This window comes from Xenopus laevis, chromosome 3L, assembly GCF_017654675.1.
Source record: "Xenopus laevis strain J_2021 chromosome 3L, Xenopus_laevis_v10.1, whole genome shotgun sequence".
Classification (NCBI taxonomy): domain Eukaryota; kingdom Metazoa; phylum Chordata; class Amphibia; order Anura; family Pipidae; genus Xenopus; species Xenopus laevis.
In genome coordinates this window covers 148136672-148155766 of record NC_054375.1, presented here as the reverse complement: position 1 = coordinate 148155766, position 19095 = coordinate 148136672, and the positions used below count along the sequence as shown (strand labels likewise).

The 19095-nt window shown below is 41.6% G+C and overlaps 1 protein-coding gene and 1 pseudogene across 1 annotated transcript; both read left to right on the top strand.

The window, feature by feature from the left end:
• The first annotated feature begins 6000 nt into the window (after positions 1-6000).
• On the top strand, positions 6001-13844 carry LOC108710160 (beta-1,3-galactosyltransferase 2). The gene is made up of 2 exons (XM_041585516.1): positions 6001-6082; positions 12661-13844. Exon 2 carries the CDS (start codon positions 12679-12681, stop codon positions 13735-13737), a length of 1059 nt encoding a protein of 352 aa, XP_041441450.1. The 5' UTR covers positions 6001-6082; positions 12661-12678; the 3' UTR covers positions 13738-13844.
• Positions 13845-15495: 1651 nt separating this feature from the next.
• On the top strand, positions 15496-17177 carry LOC121401283 (annotated as a pseudogene).
• Positions 17178-19095: the final 1918 nt, after the last annotated feature.

Sequence of the window (19095 nt, the reverse complement as noted above, 5' to 3'; positions counted from 1 at the left end):
TTATTATATATAATAATTATAATTTCATCATTATATATAATTGTTATAATTAACTTTAGAGCCATAAAGTGATTTTATTCTTGGTTTTCATGTAACCCGAACCCCTACCCAGCTCCCCATATTGTATGTGTTTCCCTCAGACCACCTGCATGGTTGGAGAAACCAGAGCAAAGCCGACTAGTAGTGGTGCCCGAAGCAAGGACATCTGTCACCTGACAACCTGATCCTGCTTGTCTGCCTCGTAGTAACTACACCCTGTTGGTCAGATAGCAGGTAGATATCAATTAAAGAACAGCAGTCTTGTAAGCCAACAAATCATGATAGGTAAGTACAGGCTCAATGCAGCAGGAACAGAGGCCATAATTCCCAAAGTGATATTTTTTTCAGAATTGTGCCCTAAGCACTTGCCCCTGTCCAGACCTATGTGTTGACAGATGAAAGGAGCTGAAAACATCCTATGAGTCTATGGTATTCAGTCTGCATAAACCAACAATCACTTTTTGTCCTGCACCAGGTCGCAGGGTTGGACTGGGCCGGCGGGACACCAGGAAAAAACCCAGTGGGTCCCACTGAATCAGACCCAATCCCTGTGGTGCTCCCTGAGCTCCCCGACTGGCCCTGATGCTGTTGAATCTATAAGAAAACAAATATCCTTTATATTTTGCAATGGGGATACTTTATTTATTATAATACACAAGTTTCAGTGAGTCATGTGACAGAAATGACATCACTAAGCTCAGATTTTGATTACATCACTAAGCACCATTTGTGAGGATATAATTTGGATATCCATGGCTCTTGTGTATTTTATATATATGTATCAAAAAAAGACCAGCAACACTGGGGTTTTCATACAAAACAAAACGTGTTATTGTATTGTATGTATCATATGTCCCAGTGGGGACCGAAACATCATGTCAGTTATGCATATAATACAATAACACGTTTTGTTTTGTATGAAAACCCCAATGTTGCTGGTCTTATTTTGAGATAAATACTTTTTACCTTGCACCTGGGTAACAGGGGAGACAGGGGAGTGCTGTCCAAACCAAAAAGAAGTTATATATATTTGGAGGACTATATATATATATATATATATATATAATACCCAAACCATGAATAGCCTGTAAATTATATCCTTATAAACGGTGAGTTCTGATGTCATCAGTTATAAACGGTGAGTTCTGATGTCATTTCTGTCACATGACTCACTGAAACTTGTGTATTATAATAAATAAAGTACCCCCAGTTGCAAAATATGAGGATATTAGAAGTTACCTCGGAGTTCCATGACCTGTATAAAAACACTCGGCCTCGTACTCTTATATGGTCATGAAACTCCTCAGTAACTTATAATATCCTTCTATTTTACAAAAGGGGGTACTTTATTCACTATATATTTATATAAATACCTTGTACCAGTTAAAAATGAAGTAAAAAAGAAACAAAGTGTCATCCCATGAACGATAAGCGTATAGATTGGGTTAAGAAATTGGAGGATAATGTTAGGGAATACAAGGAAGATTGGATCAATTTCAAAGAGACTAGTTACAGTTAAAAGGGACTATCAGGACAGGCGGGTGTATGGGTGGTTGTTGGGCTTGTCTGAACATAGACGGGTACCCAGGAATAGATTCAGACCCTCCAGAAAGCCAACCTCTTTCAGTACCATTTACAGCTCTGGTAGACCGTCTGACTCTGACTCAAGTTTTACTGCTGATACTAGCACCCTTTTAGGGGTGTCCACCAGGTCACAAACAGGTCCAAACCCATTAGAAGGGGTGGTTATGGTCACAAAAGAGAAGTCACCCAGACCACCATCCAAACAAACAAGCAAACAAACAACAAACAGGAGACAGAAGTTTTCAACATCTCCCAGAATAACCTCACACAACACGAGGAACTGCTATTGTCAAAGGGACTATCATTTGTCCCCACACATCATTCTGACCCATGAAACCATGTAAGGTATCTTTAAGTTCACTCAAACTCTTAAGTTAAAAGATCCCTTTAAAGACAACAAAGAGACTGATGTTCAAGTGTTTCGTCTGAAAATTACAAATATACAGTACCTCCCAACACCCCTCCAGCTATAGGGACTTTTTCCCGTATGCAGATGCATGATTGCGATAATTTTTTCCGATCGACACAACGGAAAACAAGATCTTACAGTAACCTCACTAAGGGAGAATGGGAGGACATTAAGATCCTGAAGTGTGACAAGAATCAAATCATCCATCAGGCTTATAAAGGGGCTGCCATTGAGCTCCTAGATAGGGAGAACTATAAGACCGGACTATTGAACCAATTGGCAGATACAGTCACTTACCATAGGCTCCCTGGGGACCCCACTAATGATTAAAATAGATATATGCTCTGAATGGGACTAGACTTGGGTTGGCTTCTACCCATGAGATTCTAACCACCGCATACACTAACGTCCCCATCACATAAACCAATCCAAAGATTCATAAATCCACCACCCACCTGGCAGACCTATTATTTTGGCCAGAGACTCATTGTTTGAGCCTGTTGCCCAATATCTTGACTACTTTCTTCAACCCAGTGTTACATCTATGGATTCCTTTTTACGTGACAGCACTCATTTGATTAATCTACTACAGGAATTGTCCATCCCCAAACAGTGGACATTGCCAGCCTATACACTCTATACATATCATTTCACACGAGGCAGGTATTGCTGCTATAAAATGATCCCTAATCCAGTGTGGCCATAAGGTCCCTCCTATTGAATTCATCTGTTCTCTTCTTGACCTTGCGCTCTCTTATAATTACTTTATAATTGAAGATAAGTTTTATTTGCAGACAGCTCGGACCGCTATGGGTTCAAATGTAGCTTCTTAGTTTGCAAATTGGGGGTTATTCACGCTGTAGAAGAGGTGTGATATGATAACTATGTATAAATATATAAGGGGATCTTATAATAATCTCTCTAATGCTTTATTTACCAGTAGGTCTTTCCAGCTGACACAAGGTCACCCATTCCGATTAGAAGAAAAGAGGTTCCAGCTAAATATTGGGAAGGGGTTTTGTTACAGTGAGAGCTGTGAAGATGTGGAATTGTCTCCCTGAATCAGTGGTACAGGCTGATACATTAGATAGGTATAAGAAGGGGTTGGATGGTGTTTAGCAAGTGAGGGAATACAGGGTTATGGGAAATAGCTCATAGTACAAGTTGATCCAGGGACTGGTCCCATTACCACTTTGGAGTCAGGAAGGAATTTTTCCCCCTTGGAGGCAAATTGGAGAGGCTTCAGATGGTTTTTTTTGCCTTCCTCTGGATCAACTGTCAGTTAGGCAGGTTATATATAGACTTAAATGGTTGAACTTGATGGACGTGTGTCTTTTCTCAACCTAAGTTACTATGTAAGTGCTCTACTACTCTGTGCGCACCATGTTGTAAGTTATAGTTCAGCAAGAACTATTGTTGGGCGCTGAAACAAACTAGGAGACAAGATTTCTTTTCTACATTGTGTCTAATGACCGTGTATAGTGAATAAAGTACCCCCACCGGTCATGGAACTCCGAGGTGACTTCTTATATCCTTATATTTTCCATTACTACTTTATCCTATATAATAAAGTTGAAGTGTCTCTGCGTCCAGTCCCTGTGTCCGTGGGATTGCGCTACTGCGCATGTGCCCCACGGACCGTCTCTGGCGAATTTACGCTAGCGAAGTAGATAAACGCGCAACTTCTGTTTTTATAAATGTTTGACTACATATGTTCTAGCGCCCGTTAATTTAACGGGCTTAATGTCTAGTTTATTATAAAACACAAGTTTTAGTGAGTCATGTGACAAAAATGACATCACTACTCACCGTTTATAACTGATGACATCACTAGTAACTATTTATAAGGATATTATTTACAAGATATTCATGGCTTTTGTGCATTATACTCTGATATACTTCCAATGATCAGCTATTTCTGGGACACTGGCCAACTGTGGTGCAAATATCAATTTGGTCAACTAAAACCTGAATAACCTGATGCGCTTGACTGTCACATTGTTTTGTGGGAACAGCACTTGGATCCTGATGATTGGATACGTTGTTTATTAATAATGCTGCCAAAAGCACATGCTTTCAGACACTCACTTTTGCTACTTCATTTGCACATGTTTCTATGTATGTGTACAAGGTTTTTTTCTGTTACAATCGTGTTCGCTCTAGGGATGCACCGAATTCACTATTTTGGATTTGGCAGAACCCCCAAATACCGAACCGAATCGGAATCCTAATTTGCATATGCAAATTAGGGGTGGGAAGGGAAAAACATTTTTTACTTCCTTGTTTTGCGACAAAAAGTCATGCGATTTCCCTCTCTGCCCCTAATTTCCATATGCAAATTACAATTCGGATTTGGTTCGGCTGGACAGAAGGATTGTGTCCGACCGAATCCGAATCCTGCTGAAAACAGCCGAAACCTGGCCGAATCCCAAACCAAATCCTGGATTCGGTGCATCCCTAGTTCGCTCAGGGGTCCATTTACTTAGCTCGAATGAAGGAATAGAATAAAAAAAACTTTGAATTTCGAATTATTTTTTTGGCTACTTCGGCCATCGACTACGACTTGGACTTTGAATCGAACGATTCCAACTAAAAATTGTTTCGACTATTCGACCATTCGATATTCGAAAAAACTTCGACCAAGTACTTCGCCACCTAAAACCTACCGAACATCAATATTAGCCTATGGGGAAGGTCCCCATAGGCTTCCTAACAATTTTCTGATCGAAGTAAAATCGGTCGATCGATGGATTAAAATCCTTCGAATCGTTCGATCAAAGGAAATGCGGTAAATCCTTCGACTTCGATATTCGAAGTCGAAGGATTTTACTTCGACGGTCGAATATCGAGGGTTAATTAACCCTCGATATTCGACCCTAAATAAATGTGCTCCTCCGTGTTTTTTTGGCACCATTCACTTCTGGGTGAGGGTATTTAGCAGTTTGTGTTGGTCACAGTCTGGTTTGTTATCCTTGAGAAAGAGCACAGTTAGGGGGTTATTTATTCAACTCAGAATGCCAAAACCCGACAAAATTGTGTTTTTTAACAATAAAAAGCAGAATTTTTTGTGAAATTTATTATGAATTTATTACACCCCAAGGATGGAAAAAGTCAGAATCCGAAAATCCGGCATCTCAGACCTGCCCAGGTTGCATATAAGTCAATGGGAGAAGTCACGAAGATATCCTGATCTGTGCTGGGTTTCGTGCAATAATAAATCCAAAGATTTTGTGGTTTTTGGGCAAAATCTGAAAAATTTTAAACTGAACTTTTCCATTTTTTTTTCCTGCAAAGGAAATTGTACTGATATATAAGGGGAAAAAAAACCCGTGTGGATTTGGTCGGAGTAGTTTACAGAAAATAATGAGATAAATTCGGATTTGATAAATGGGTCTTTTGATGTTCAAAATGTCAGATTCTTGTTGAGTGCGGTACTATGTTACTTTTTATATATATATATATATATATATATATATATATATATATATATATATATACACTATACAGTATATATATCGAAATTTTCAGAAGAACCAGCACTCCGTGATATACCGTGATAGACCGTGATATAGATATATATATTCATATATATATATATATATATATATATATATATATATATATATATATATATATATATATAGTCCAGCGCTCACAGGTCTTCCAAACATGCTCCCAAAGTACTTATGGAGTGCTGGGTTATTATTTATTCACTGGACATATTGTTACACTTCATTTTTTTAATATTTGTCTAACCAGGGCTGGTCTATTGGGGCAACAGTGGGGCTCTAAGGCCCTAGGCACTGACCTGCTTTGCCTACACATATTTCTTGCCCTAATTAGACAAATATTCCATACTGACTGGCATCTCAGCTCTACGGCTCAAGGTCACTTTGGAAAAGACAAGTCACATATTGCCAAGAGGTGGAGAATAAGACACATCACTCAGTACCACTCCTGTATATGTATCACTCCTTCATTCAGCACCAGGTGCCTCTTTGCTCTGCATTTACCATCTGAGATCAGCAGCTCCTGCAGGCTGGTTGCCAGGTAAGTGACCTTAGTAACCCCCATTGTGAGATGGTCTGGACCTGCCTGTACCTACTCTCCCAATAATTTCACCCCTAAGTGCTCTGTTCATCACCAGCTGCTAATGCACCTTTATAGGGTTCTGCAATAATTCTCTCTCTTTTTATCTTCCTCTATCTCTCTCTTCCTTTCTCTCGTAATCTCTATTTCTAATCCATCTCCTTCAATGCCATTAACCCCCTGTCTGCCCCAGTTGTTGTTTCACTTTGCCACTAACAGGATACTATTCATTTCTTATTTTATCACTTTCTTATTTGAGCCTTTTAGTTTTCTTTTATGTGAATAATTAACTTCTGTTTTTTGGGGGGTTAATTGACTTTGGGCCACTGATTTATATTAAGGCCACTGATACCCTGTATATGTATAATTCCAGCTCAGACCACTATTAGTGAGGGCATGATAAGCGATAACAAAGTGGGCATTATGCCAGTTCTACCTGCTCAAATATTCAGCAGTTGGTAAAACTTCTTTATATTTAGTCATTGATGCCCTGCACTAGATTCATTTCTCTCCATCCTGGACCAAGTTGTGCCCCTGACCTTCTCTTTCTGTCTGTAGGAGTCAGCTCAGGGCACCGGGGCATTACCTGATTTGTTCAAGGTCTAGACTGCTATTGCGCAGCCCCCGACCTCCATCCCTCGCCTCAGTCTCGGCCCCGAGAAGAAAAAAGTTATGCCTGGGTCCCCCAAGTCTGGCCCTGGATTTGTTAATATTATTATCTGATGATAAGTCTTGATTCCTGATTTAGGGGTCCGTTTACTAAAGTGCGGTAAATCTGACTTTAAGTTTCCGCATGTTATCGCTGAGAATATTTTGTCCGCCAGAATATTCGCAGCGACTCAGTTTACTAAACAGCGTTGCGCTCAGAAGTCATTGCGATCACTTGCGAATAAAAATTTGGCGGATATTTTTGCGTAAATTTTGTCTTTTGCACATTTCGCTGTTTAGTAAACCAGGCGTTAATGTGTACGTAGGGTTATTTTCAGCAGTTGCGATAACTAGCGGAAACATATTTTTACGCAAAAAAATTTATATTTACCGCAGGTTAGTAAACTGGTGAAAACATGTTTGGCAACAAATTTGTCTATATTTTTACCGCGCTTTAGTAAACAGAGCTTTTAGAAGTCAACCTCAGTTATTTGCTTCACAAATCCCCTTTCCACTAGGGATGTCGCGGACTGTTCGCCCGCGAACTAATTCGCGCGAACATCGACCGTTCGCGTCCGCCGAATGTTCGCGAACGTCGCGCGACGTTCGCCAATTTGGGTTCGCCTTAGCTGGCGCTTATTTTTGCCCTCTCACCCCAGAGCAGCAGATACATGGCAGCCAATCAGGAAGCTCTCCCTCCTGGACCACCCCCACACCCCCTGGACCACTCCCCTTCCATATATAAACTGAAGCCCTGCAGCGTTTTTTCATTCTGCCTGTGTGTGCTTGGAAGAGCTAGTGTAGGGAGAGAGCTGTTTAGTGATTCGAGGGACAGTTGATAGTAACTTTGCTGGCTAGTAATCTACTTGATACTGCTCTGTATTGTAGGGACAGAACTCTGCAGGGATTTGAGGGACAGTGAGTTTAGGTTAGTTAGCTTTGCTGGCTAGTAATCTACCTTCTACTGCAGTGCTCTGTATGTAGCTGCTGTGGGCACTGCTTCTGATCTCATCTGCTGACTGCTGTAATAACCCAATAGTCCTTGTAAGGACTGCTTTTATTTTCTTTTTTGTTTTTTTACTTTGCTACTATAAGAGCCCAGTGCTATTAGTCTAGCTGTGTTGGGGAGTGGGACTGGTGTGCTGCTCCTCCTAGTAGTTCACCACTACCAGCACCAACCAGAGTCAAAATTGTTACAAAGTATCTTATTTGCACCTGTTAGCTGTTCTGAGCTCTCTGCCAAAAGCTAATTAAGTTAGAAACTGTTTTTTTCTGGCTGTTCAGTTCAGAGAAAAGAGGGACTTTCCAGTACAAAAGAGGGACAGGGGGTTGAGTGGTCAAAAGAGGGACAGTTGGGAGGTATGCAAGTGCCACCTAGCTGTGTGAGCTTTTTCACATTCTGTCTAAATAACAATAATAATTCCGTGTCCGTAAACATCACCTGAGTGATGTTTTTACAGCAGCAATAATATATTCCGTACCCACTACTGTATACGTTGCCCTTGCAGGCATTGTTTGCCCAGTCTTTAACCAAGTGCCACCTAGCTGTGTGAGCTTTTTCACATTCCGTGTCCAGAAACATCACCTGAGTGACGTAGTGTGATTTCTGCCCTTTACAGCACAAAACGCAGCGCTGTGTCAACAATGTATTTTTCAGATACATTTTTGCCCTTGATCCCCCTCTGGCATGCCACTGTCCAGGTCGTTGCACCCTTTAAACAACTTTAAAATCATTTTTCTGGCCAGAAATGTCTTTTCTAGCTTTAAAAATTCGCCTTCCCATTGAAGTCTATGGGGTTTGCGACGTTCGCGAACCGTTCGCATTTTTGACGCAAGTTCGCGAAGATGTTCGCGAACATTTTTTCCGCCGTTCGCTACATCCCTACTTTCCACACAAATCCACCCTCTTCCTCTAAGGCTGGTGACACACGATAAGATTCGGGGGAGATTAGTCACCCAGCGACAAATTCTTGGGACGAATAATCGCCCACAATGCCTTCCCGCCAGCAAGAATACGAATTACCGGCAGGATGGCATAGGAATCGCTTTGGATTTCCGAAGTCACCTGAAGTTGCCAAACGAGGAAACTTTGGGCGATTTAGCAATATACTGGACATACCGCCAGTGATTTCAATTATTGGCAATGGAGAGGCATTTTCCAGATAATTGATGCCCGGAGTCGTGCATAAAAAATTGCGGGCAAAAAAGGGTTGGGGAATCCTGATATAAACTATAGTAGTGTTTCTGGAGGAATCACGCAGCTTTTATTAGTGCAGGGCAACACTACAATCCTTCCATTCTGGTATAATCCTGCATTACACAAAATTAATTCTTTCTTTTCTCCTTTCATAGTACTGGATAACAGGGGTATGGCCAAAGAGACAGCAGACCCTGTTGGTGAGGTGCCTGGGAAGTATAGGGGCCCAGTGGTGAAATGACAAGATAATGCTCATTTTTTAATAAAACCTTAGATAGGGATGAAAGCAGCAGGAATTAGCTCATACCCCCCCCAACATTTTGGAAACAAAAAGAGCGACAAAAAAGTTGCTGCTTGTAACGCGGAGACATTTTTTGACAACGCCCATTTTTGTGGCCACACCTCCTAATTACCATGTTTATTTTACAAAATTTCGCAGGTTCTAAAAGTTTGAACATATTTTTGTATTTTTTTTCAGTTATTACAGTTTTGCTTATGAAGATGAATTGCCTTTAAGATGTGAGTGTAACTTTTCCCAAGGGACCTCTTATCTTTCTTACCTCTTATCTTATATTGTTACAATTACTTGTTTGCTTATCTAGATACATTTGAATTGTTGTGGCTGTTCTGGGCTCTCTGCCAAAAGCCAATTAAGTGAGAAACTTGGCAGTTCAGTGCAGAGAAAAACAGGACTTTCCAGTACAAATGAGGGACTGCGGGTTTTGCTGTCAAAAGAGAGACCGTCCCTCTAAAAACAGGACAGTTGGGAGGTACATTAGCTATACTAAAACTAAATGCACCAAACACGCCTGCAGTTGTATTGTTAGTAGTTCATATGCAGAACAAACTAGTGATGAAAAAGTGAACAGTGAAAAAATAGTTATTCTAATAGGCAAATATGTTGGTTCCAGAGCAACACCAGATTGTGCACAACTTGGTCTTTCATTGGTGCCTGGGTAATATTAGCATGGATCATATCTAGAACTTGTAGAGAAAAATCTGTACTCACAGGACAAGTGTAGTTATTGTGTACACAAATTACCCGACTCATTCCAAACATAAGCACAAAGTTCCTAACTCAAAGTAACAGGAAGATGAATATATTAGACCAGCAATAAAATTGTATTACATTAGTAAACCGACGAACCAATATGGAGCAGGCACTCAAGGAGGCAAAACTTCGACCAGGCAAATGTTCAAATGTCAAAAAGTTTATCGTGTTCCAAACACTTAGGGGCCGATTCACAAATTAACCCTCGATATTAGACTGGGAATTAAAATCCTTCGACTTCGAATATCGAAGTCGAAGGATTTTAGCGCAAATAGTGCGATCAAACGATCGAAGGATTATTCCTTCGATCGAACGATAAAATCCTTCGAATCGAACGATTCGAAGGATTTTAATCCAACGATTGAAGGAATATCCTTCGATCAAAAAAAGTTAGCCAAGCCTATGGGGACCTCTAGAGAATTCCATTGTTGGAAGAAAAATTGACATAATTTCCCAGCAGACAAGGAACAAGAATGGCAGGATTTCAAGGAATGTTAATGACCTGTTATTTGGATTATTTTATAGGATTAATTATAGTTACAAGATTTATAGACCAATGTCTTATTGCTAAATATGTGTATCAATAGAGGGTGTGGGGATTTGCTCATACTGGTATTGTTTGAGTTAAGGTGGAGGGGGGTTGTCCGTCACCCCTTGGGAACCCCTTGTCCGTCACCGTATATTATAATTGTGTATCAGATTTTTAATTACACCCTCTTCAGGCTTCACAGTCCCATTAGGAGTCTTTAAAGACATAAACGCAACTGGATGGTATCCATATATATAAGTGAGCCCCACACTTGGGTGTGCTGGAGAAGGTGTATGCTGCTTACTGTGTGTCTTCTGAAACCCAGTGTTTAGGGGACAACTCTCAGCGACTCGCAGCCACTGAACCATAAATAACGTTTAGTTCTTCTCTGGAGAGACAGCTGGGAAAAAGATCACACGTAGAATATTAGTCGATTGAGAGGTTTAGCAAATGATCAGATGTCTCTTGCAACAAGCGCACTTCTTTATTGGATGTTGAAAGCAACAGAGAAGGAATTGATCAATGCACATTCCCTGGTCCTGTCACAGATGTCATCTAGTATTTATGCAAGTGTATGTATTTAGAAAAATAGGGGTTTTAGTTACAGTCATAAAATTGGTAAGCCACCATACCACGTCAAGGTAAACCCCATACAGTGGTCCTATTTATCTCCAGTCGTAGTATTCAAAGGCTGGCACCTCCCTGCATGGTAGCACTAGCATTTCATGGGATAAGTGTCTCCTGACCTGGCCATTGGTTTCAATCAGAGGGCTAAAGGTGGCCATACACAGACCGTGTCGGCAGCTTATTGGCCCGTGTATGGGGCCCTCCGACGGGCTTCACCGATCGACTTTCGGCCAGATCTCGATCGGATGGGACAAAAAATCCCATCGGATCTAGGCTGCATCTATTCGTTGAGCGGTCCCGCGATCCGACCGATCTGACCGCCCGTTAGGGCCCATGATCGGATCAGCCCGAAATTGCCAAACGAGCGGATCTCTCCATGTATGGCCACCTTTATCCAGGGAGGGATTGATCTTCCCCTGCTTGTGGCTTTTAAGAGAGACTATGATAAGATGAAGAAGGGGTCTCCATAAAGTAGTATTTACCCACATTAGGGACGTGGCCCAGGTGCACAGCCCTGAGCCCTCAGCATGGGGAGCTCTCTCTATGAAATTTGCCCACCTCCAATTATGTGGGAATTTACTCACATCGGTATTGGTAGAGTAAAGGCAGACATTGGTCAGGGGCGCCTGTTATGTTTTGGGTAACCGAGGATGAATAGCGTATAACAGTGCTTGATTAGCAGAGTCATGCAGCCATTACACAACAGTAACTTTCACTTTTAAGCTACCAGGAAGTATTCACAGTATGTCTGAACATAGTGACATCTACAGGCCATTTGTATAAACACCACAGCACCACATCGTAGATTTAAAGTAGAAAAAAGTCTGTTTTGTAGAGTCGCCAGTTGACAGAAAAATTACACTCATTCATGTGGGGTCTAAACACGGTTTCCTCTACCCCAAACAAGGTAAGACACTGTACCTTAGAACGTCCAACTCATTTTGTCCTGCAGTATCTCATCAGAGAGACCCCTCTCTCTCCAGTCTGTACCCAAACTGAGGCACCAGATTTCCCCCCAACATGAGTCAGCTGAGGATAATTATAATATATCCTGGAGCCCATCACAATGTATATGCCATTCACTATTTTCCCCTGTGCCTTACAGGGGGAGGTATAAATCATCAGTGGTGCCTGGAGTTTTGTGGGCAAGCCTCCTCCAAAGGATAAAGTTCTTACACAGTGTTTAACTGGGGGATGGTCTCTTCTAACACTCAAAATGCAGCAGCATGTGACGTCCAACATTTAGTTGTCTTTCCCACAGATGTTTTATGTGATTTTTTCCACTCATAAGGCTGGTTATTCAATGGATTATATGTTCTCAGACCCGGAACCTGGAACTAAATTATCTGGAATAGATCATATCAATCTGTTTTAGATACATTGATATTCTGAATACTGCATGAAACAATGTTAGCATGAATGGCATATGTAATTGTCTTACTCTGATTCACACATTTGACCCAAGTTCTCTGCTCTTCTCCATACAGCATCATCTTGACGTTAGAATGGCTGCTGACCGTAAATTTTGGAGGTACTGTAAAATTTCAGTCATCGCTATATTCTTATTTTCTACAATCTACTTCTACATTGCAAGAAGAGATCATCATCATATCTCATCTCCTTCACCAAACTCTCTGGAACTCAAGCTACAACCAAACAATCCAGAACTCAAGTTACAGCCAGCAGACAGCCCTGGTTTGCCCTTACCTTTGTCTACTAGACACCCATTGACACCCCCTTATCCTTATCCTTATAAGTTCCTCCTGAATCCGGAAGAAAAATGCCAGAAGCTGAAGCCCTTCCTTGTTTTACTTGTGATCGTAGAGACCCATGATGCCAACACACGATTAACCATTCGGGAAACTTGGGGAAATGAAAGTAACTACAGAGATGTTGCTGTGGTCACTGTTTTCCTTATTGGTGTCCCTCATTTTAATGTGGAGAGTAATCAGAAACTGTTAGAGGAGGAAATGAAGACCTATGGGGACATAGTACAGCAGGACTTTATGGATACCTATTATAATTTGACTCTTAAAACCCTAATGGGCATGGAGTGGATTTCTAAATATTGTCCCGGTGCCAGTTACGGATTGAAGATCGACAGTGATATGTTTCTCAATGTGGAATATCTTGTCCACCACCTCCTGCAACCAGGATTAACAGTCCGTCAGAACTATATTACAGGATATATTATAGCCGATACAGGTCCTATAAGAGACAAGGAAAACAAATGGTATGTCCCTATGGAAGTGTATCCTAATGACACCTATCCCCCATATGCCACTGGTGCTGGTTATGTCTTCTCTGCTGATATGGCAAAAAAGATTTATGATGTTGCTCAGACAATTAGGGCAATGCCAATTGAGGATGCCTTTGTGGGAATCTGTTTGTATGAACTGAAGATCCCACTCACTGACTCACCTCCTAATATATTTAATTGGTACAGGCTAGATTATGACCTCTGCCAGTTTAACAAGTTGATCATAGTGCACAAGTATGAGGGAGATGAACTGCGGAGAGTATGGACGAACTTCTGGACTCAGAGGTCAGGGTGCAAGAGCTAAAGACTAATATATTATGGGATCAATGTTACTTCCAAAGCTGGCCATAGAAGCAACGATCCGATCGTACGAATCGTGGATTCATACGATTTTCGGACCGTGTGTGGAGAGTCCCGACATTTTTCGTCCGGCGGAGATCGGTCGGGTTAGAAAATTTCTGTCGGCTGCCGATAATATCTCTGCGTGTATCGCCGATCGTACGATTTTCAGTGGGAGACTGTCACTAGCTTTGGTCGGACATAACTATCGTACGATTGCTGTCAGGGGCAGAACATCGGCTGATCTGTTCTTTTACTACTTTTTTGGTCGGAATGGTAAGACTTTGACCTTTATGGTTAGTGGAGGGTTGGGAGATGGGAAAGTCCAATTGTACGTTGATTCCTACGATCGGATCTTTGCGTCTATGGCCAGCTTAACAAAGTGACTTTAGAAAAGCCAGTTCTGCATATAAATAAAAAGGTTAAAAATGTCATGATTGATCTTCATACAGTATATCGGACAATAAAACAGGAATTATTTATTATCTTTTTATTACATAGTGTGGACGTGTTTACCCAGCTTTATTCAGAAATTGTTAATTATTTATATCAGTTCCTGCCCCAGTGGAGCTTACAATCTAAGGTCCCTATTGCATTTACACTGGGGTAAATTTAACTAGAAGCCAATGAACGTGCCTGTTTGTTTATGGAAGGAAACTAGAGGAAGCACACTTACTTACAAATTCTGTGCTGATAGGTTTTGCGTTGGAATCAAACTTAAGCCCTTAAACTAATGTCACACCAGGGTAAATCTTGGGTCTGTGGATAAGTTCAGGCCATTAATCAGTCTGGTGTGGCATTAGCCTTAGGTCTTGAGTACATTCTTGGCACTGCAGGTCCCCCTTTATTAGATCCCAGACAACCAGGAATGCAATGTCCCAGCCACACGCAGTTATACCCTGCTCACACTCAGTTACAGCCCCTCCAGGTGTGTTTGTGTGTGTATATATATATATATACAGTATATATATATATATAACAGCTCTATTGAGGATTCTTTTTGCTGCTTCTTCTTGCAGGACTAATTATGTTTGCGCCACTTATTTTGGAAAGCCGGGGACTGGTGTCATTTGAACCACTGCACCTGCAAATTCTGTGCTTTAACTAGACTTCCTCCTCATTTCAGTTGATCCATTTCTTATCTTTGGCCCTGCTGAGCAGAATCTCTGGTTGTCATTAAAGGCAGCTCTTCGAATTGATATAATAGTCGTTAGGGTCGGGTGAGGGTGGAGGAGCAGCAGGTTGAGTGCGGGTTGAGTTTTATCTCAACCTGCACATCACTACTATGTAGCATAACTTGTAGCTTTTATAGTTTTAATGAACCCAACCACCTGCTCAACCAGTATACAAAACAACGTTGCATGAATTCATGAATTTCTTCCCACTTCTGAGAAATGACTCATTAAATTGTTGTGGGGTAAAATAAAGCAAAAGCAAACATGTCAAAAATTGTTCCTGAAGATTTAGGAGCTCTTCCATAAAGTCTGAAGTCGAATTGTCCTAGGCTGTCCTCACTAATAATTAACAAATATACAGATAACTCATCAAGCAATATCTGGAGGTCTGTAAGCAAAGGATTGATTGGCCTTCCAGCCTTGGTAAATTGTCTACCCAGTTAGATGCAGTAGTGCCTGGATTGGTGCGGGCAAGCTTTTTCCCAAGGATGATGTTCTTAGGCGAGGTGATATTTTTTTGGTGGGTTAGCTTTTCTAGCTCCTGCAATATGGCTGTATGTGCCTCTAGGGTTTACATTCAGTTATCTTTCCAATAAATATTCTATCTCTTTTCACTTAGAAGGCCAGTTAGTTGATGCATTACATGTTTTCAGGCCAAAAACCATAATCTGGAGTAGATCACAAAAATACAATTGCAGATATATTGATATTAGGAATAATACTGCAGAAAACACTGCTAACATTAGCTGCATCTGCAATACTCTTACTCTGATTCACACATTTGACTTCTCTGCTTTTCTTCATACAGCATCATCTTTTGAGGTACTGTAAGCTTTCAGTCCTCACTATATTTTTATTTGCGGCATTCTACTTTTTCATTATGAGGAGAGACTATGTTCACATCTCATCTCTGTTACCAAACCCTCCACAACTCAAGCCACAGCCATACCCTCCACAACTCAAGCCACAACCAAACCCTGCAGAACTCAAGCCACAACCAAAACCTGCAGAACTCAAGCCAGAGCTAAACCCTCCAGAACTCAAGCCAGAGCCAAACCCTCCAGAACTCAAGCCAGAGCCAAACCCTCCATAACTCAAGCCAGAGCTAAACCCTCCAGAACTCAAGCCAGAGCCAAACCCTCCATAACTCAAGCCAGAGCTAAACCCTCCAGAACTCAAGCCAGAGCCAAACCCTCCAGAACTCAAGCCAGAGCTAAACCCTCCAGAACTCAAGCCAGAGCCAAACCCTCCAGAACTCAAGCCAGAGACAAACCCTCCAGAACTCAAGCCAGAGACAAAACCTCCAGAACTCAAGCCACAACCAAACCCTCTAGAACTCAAGTCACAGCCAACTGAGAGCCCTGGTTTGACTATAACTTTGTCTACTACTAGACACCCATTGGCACCCCCTTATCCTTATCCTTATAAGTTTCTCCTGAATCCAGAAGAAAAATGCCAGAAGCAGAAGCCCTTCCTTGTTTTACTTGTGATTGGAGACAGTCATGATGCCAACACATGATTAATCATTCGGGAAACTTGGGGAAATGAAAGTAACTACAGAGATGTTGCTGTGGTCACTGTTTTCCTGGTTGGTATCTCTCATGTTAATATGGAGAGTAATCAGAAACTGTTAGAGGAGGAAATGAAGACCTATGGGGACATAGTACAGCAGGACTTTATGGATACCTATTATAATCTGCGACTAGAATTACCAGTCCGTCAGAACTATTTTACAGGATATATTGTAGCCAACACAGGTCCTTTAAGAGGTGAGGAATACAAGTGGTATGTCCCCAAAGAAGTGTATCCTAATGACACCTATCCCCCATATCCCGCTGGTCCTGGTTATGTCTTCTCTGCTGATATGGCAAAAAAGGTTTATGATATTGCTCAGACAATTAGGGCAGTGCAATGGAGTATTCCTTTATGGGGATCTGTTTGTATGAACTGAAGATCCCACCTACTGACCCACCTCCTAATATATTTAATGGGGACAGGATAGATTACGACCTCTGCCAGTTTAACAAGTTGATCACAGTGCACCATTATGCGGGAGATGAACTGCGGAGAGTATGGACGGACTTCTGGACTCAGAGATCAGGGTGCAAGGACTAAAGACTAATATAGTATGGGGTCAGCATTAAGTGACTTTAGAAAGCCCAGTTCTACATATAAATTTCATGATTGAGCTTTATCCAGTATATGGGACAAAAACAGGAATTATTTATTACCTTTTATCTTTTATTATCTTTGTGGAGACAGAAATGACTAACATTCAAGCCAGTCTCTGCCCCAGTGGACCTTATAGTCTTAAAGGAAAACTATACCCCCCAAACAATGTAGGTCTCTATTAAAAGATACTGAGTAAAACAGCTCATGTGTAAACCCTGCTTCATGTAAATGAACCATTATCATAATAATATACTTTTTTAGTAGTATGTGCCATTGGGTAATCATAAATAGAAAATTGCCATTTTAAAAAATAAGGGCCGCCCCCTGAGATCGTAAGATTCACTGTGCTCACATAGAAACCACATGTAAGGTCACATGAGCCAATTAACAGACAGAGATCTGCCTTTTGCTTCCTCACTTCTTCCTGTTACAGTTAGTGTTGTAGTATTTCTGGTCAGGTGATCTCTGAGGCAGCACAGATAGAGTCACGAAATGGTGGTTCAAGGCAAGAGATGTAAAAGGGCAATATTTATGTAAATATCTATTCCAGTTTGGTAAGATCCTTTAATATGTCATTCAATTTGATATAAACTATCTGTTGCTTAAGTATTCATTTTGGGGGTATAGTTTTCCTTTAAGATCCCTATCACATTCACACTGGGGTCAATGAAGCCAATGAACTTGCCTGTATGTTACTGGAGGGAAACTAGAGAATAAATGTGGATTAATGTAGACCAAGAATCAGCCTGTTGTGGCATTAGCCTTAGGACTTGAATGCATTCTGCACATTCCCTTTATTAGATCCCAGAGGTGACATCCAGGATGTTTTAGGGCATTCACCAGCCACACTCATTTACACCCCTTCCAGGTACATTATATATGGTATCAAGACACAGAAAAGGAAGAATGTAAACCCATTAGAATCATTAGCGGTCATTTACCAACATGTAAAAGACAAGGTGCAAAGTGAAAAAAACAAGTGCACTCAAAGACATTAACACATGAAAAAAAAGTCTCTCTGACTACACTATAAATGAAACTGTGACCCCAGAACCAATGGATTCATTTATTCAACAAAGTTTACAAAAACATCATGGGAGCCCGTATATACAGTATGTAGGGCCACTAACAGATGCCACATAGACACATCTCAGAGGAAAAAGGTGAATACTTTCTCAATATGTCCAACCATATATTACTTTCTTCTCCATGACCCGCCCCTGTTAACATCAACCATGTAAGCTAAGCACCTTTTGGATACTCAAGGTGGAAGACTCAAGGTGTCACGGTTGGCACCCTAAATTCAGAACCGATGCTAAGCACCCTGTTCTTGGCTCTTGCTTCCACCTTTATCAGCCGCCTTTCACCTCAGGAGGAGCCCTCGGCTAATCGGATGCCACCAGGTCTTATTAAGAGAGGTGCAAAGATAAGGTTTCTGAACAAGCAAAGGGGCACAACCAGGGCAGCCATCAGGGGGGGACAGGGGGGGAGTTGTAGGGGGCCCCGAGGGTAAGGGGTTCACGGCCACACGACACTTACTTGATTAGCCGGGCCCCCCATCTTTCTGAGAGCTGCTGACTTCGGGAAGGCATGGACGTTTAAGGGGCCCTGGCCACCAATTTTGGCCACCAATTTTTTTTTCTCATGTGGGGTCCTAGCCACCAATATTTTTAATGGGGGGGCCCTGGCCACAAATGTTTTTTTTATGGGGGGCCCTGACCACCAATATCTTTTTATTAACATGTGGGAACCCTAGCCACCAATATTTTTTGGGTTTTTTTACTGTGTGGTGGGGGGCGGACCTGTAGGTGGGGCTTGCGGTGGGTGCAGCCCAGGGGGGCAGGAAATTTTGTCGTATGGGGCCCTGAGATTTCTGATGGCGGTCCTGGGCACAACGGTAAAGCAGAAGTCTTTGGGGCAGAAGGTCGCAGTATAAGGCGTAGACAGAAAGCGAAGTCAGATCAGGCTGGATCGGG

Excerpts from the sequence above, each read along its gene's own strand:
- LOC108710160 (XM_041585516.1), top strand. The coding sequence starts at position 12,679 with ATGGCTGCTGACCGTAAATTTTGGAGGTACTGTAAAATTTCAGTCATC.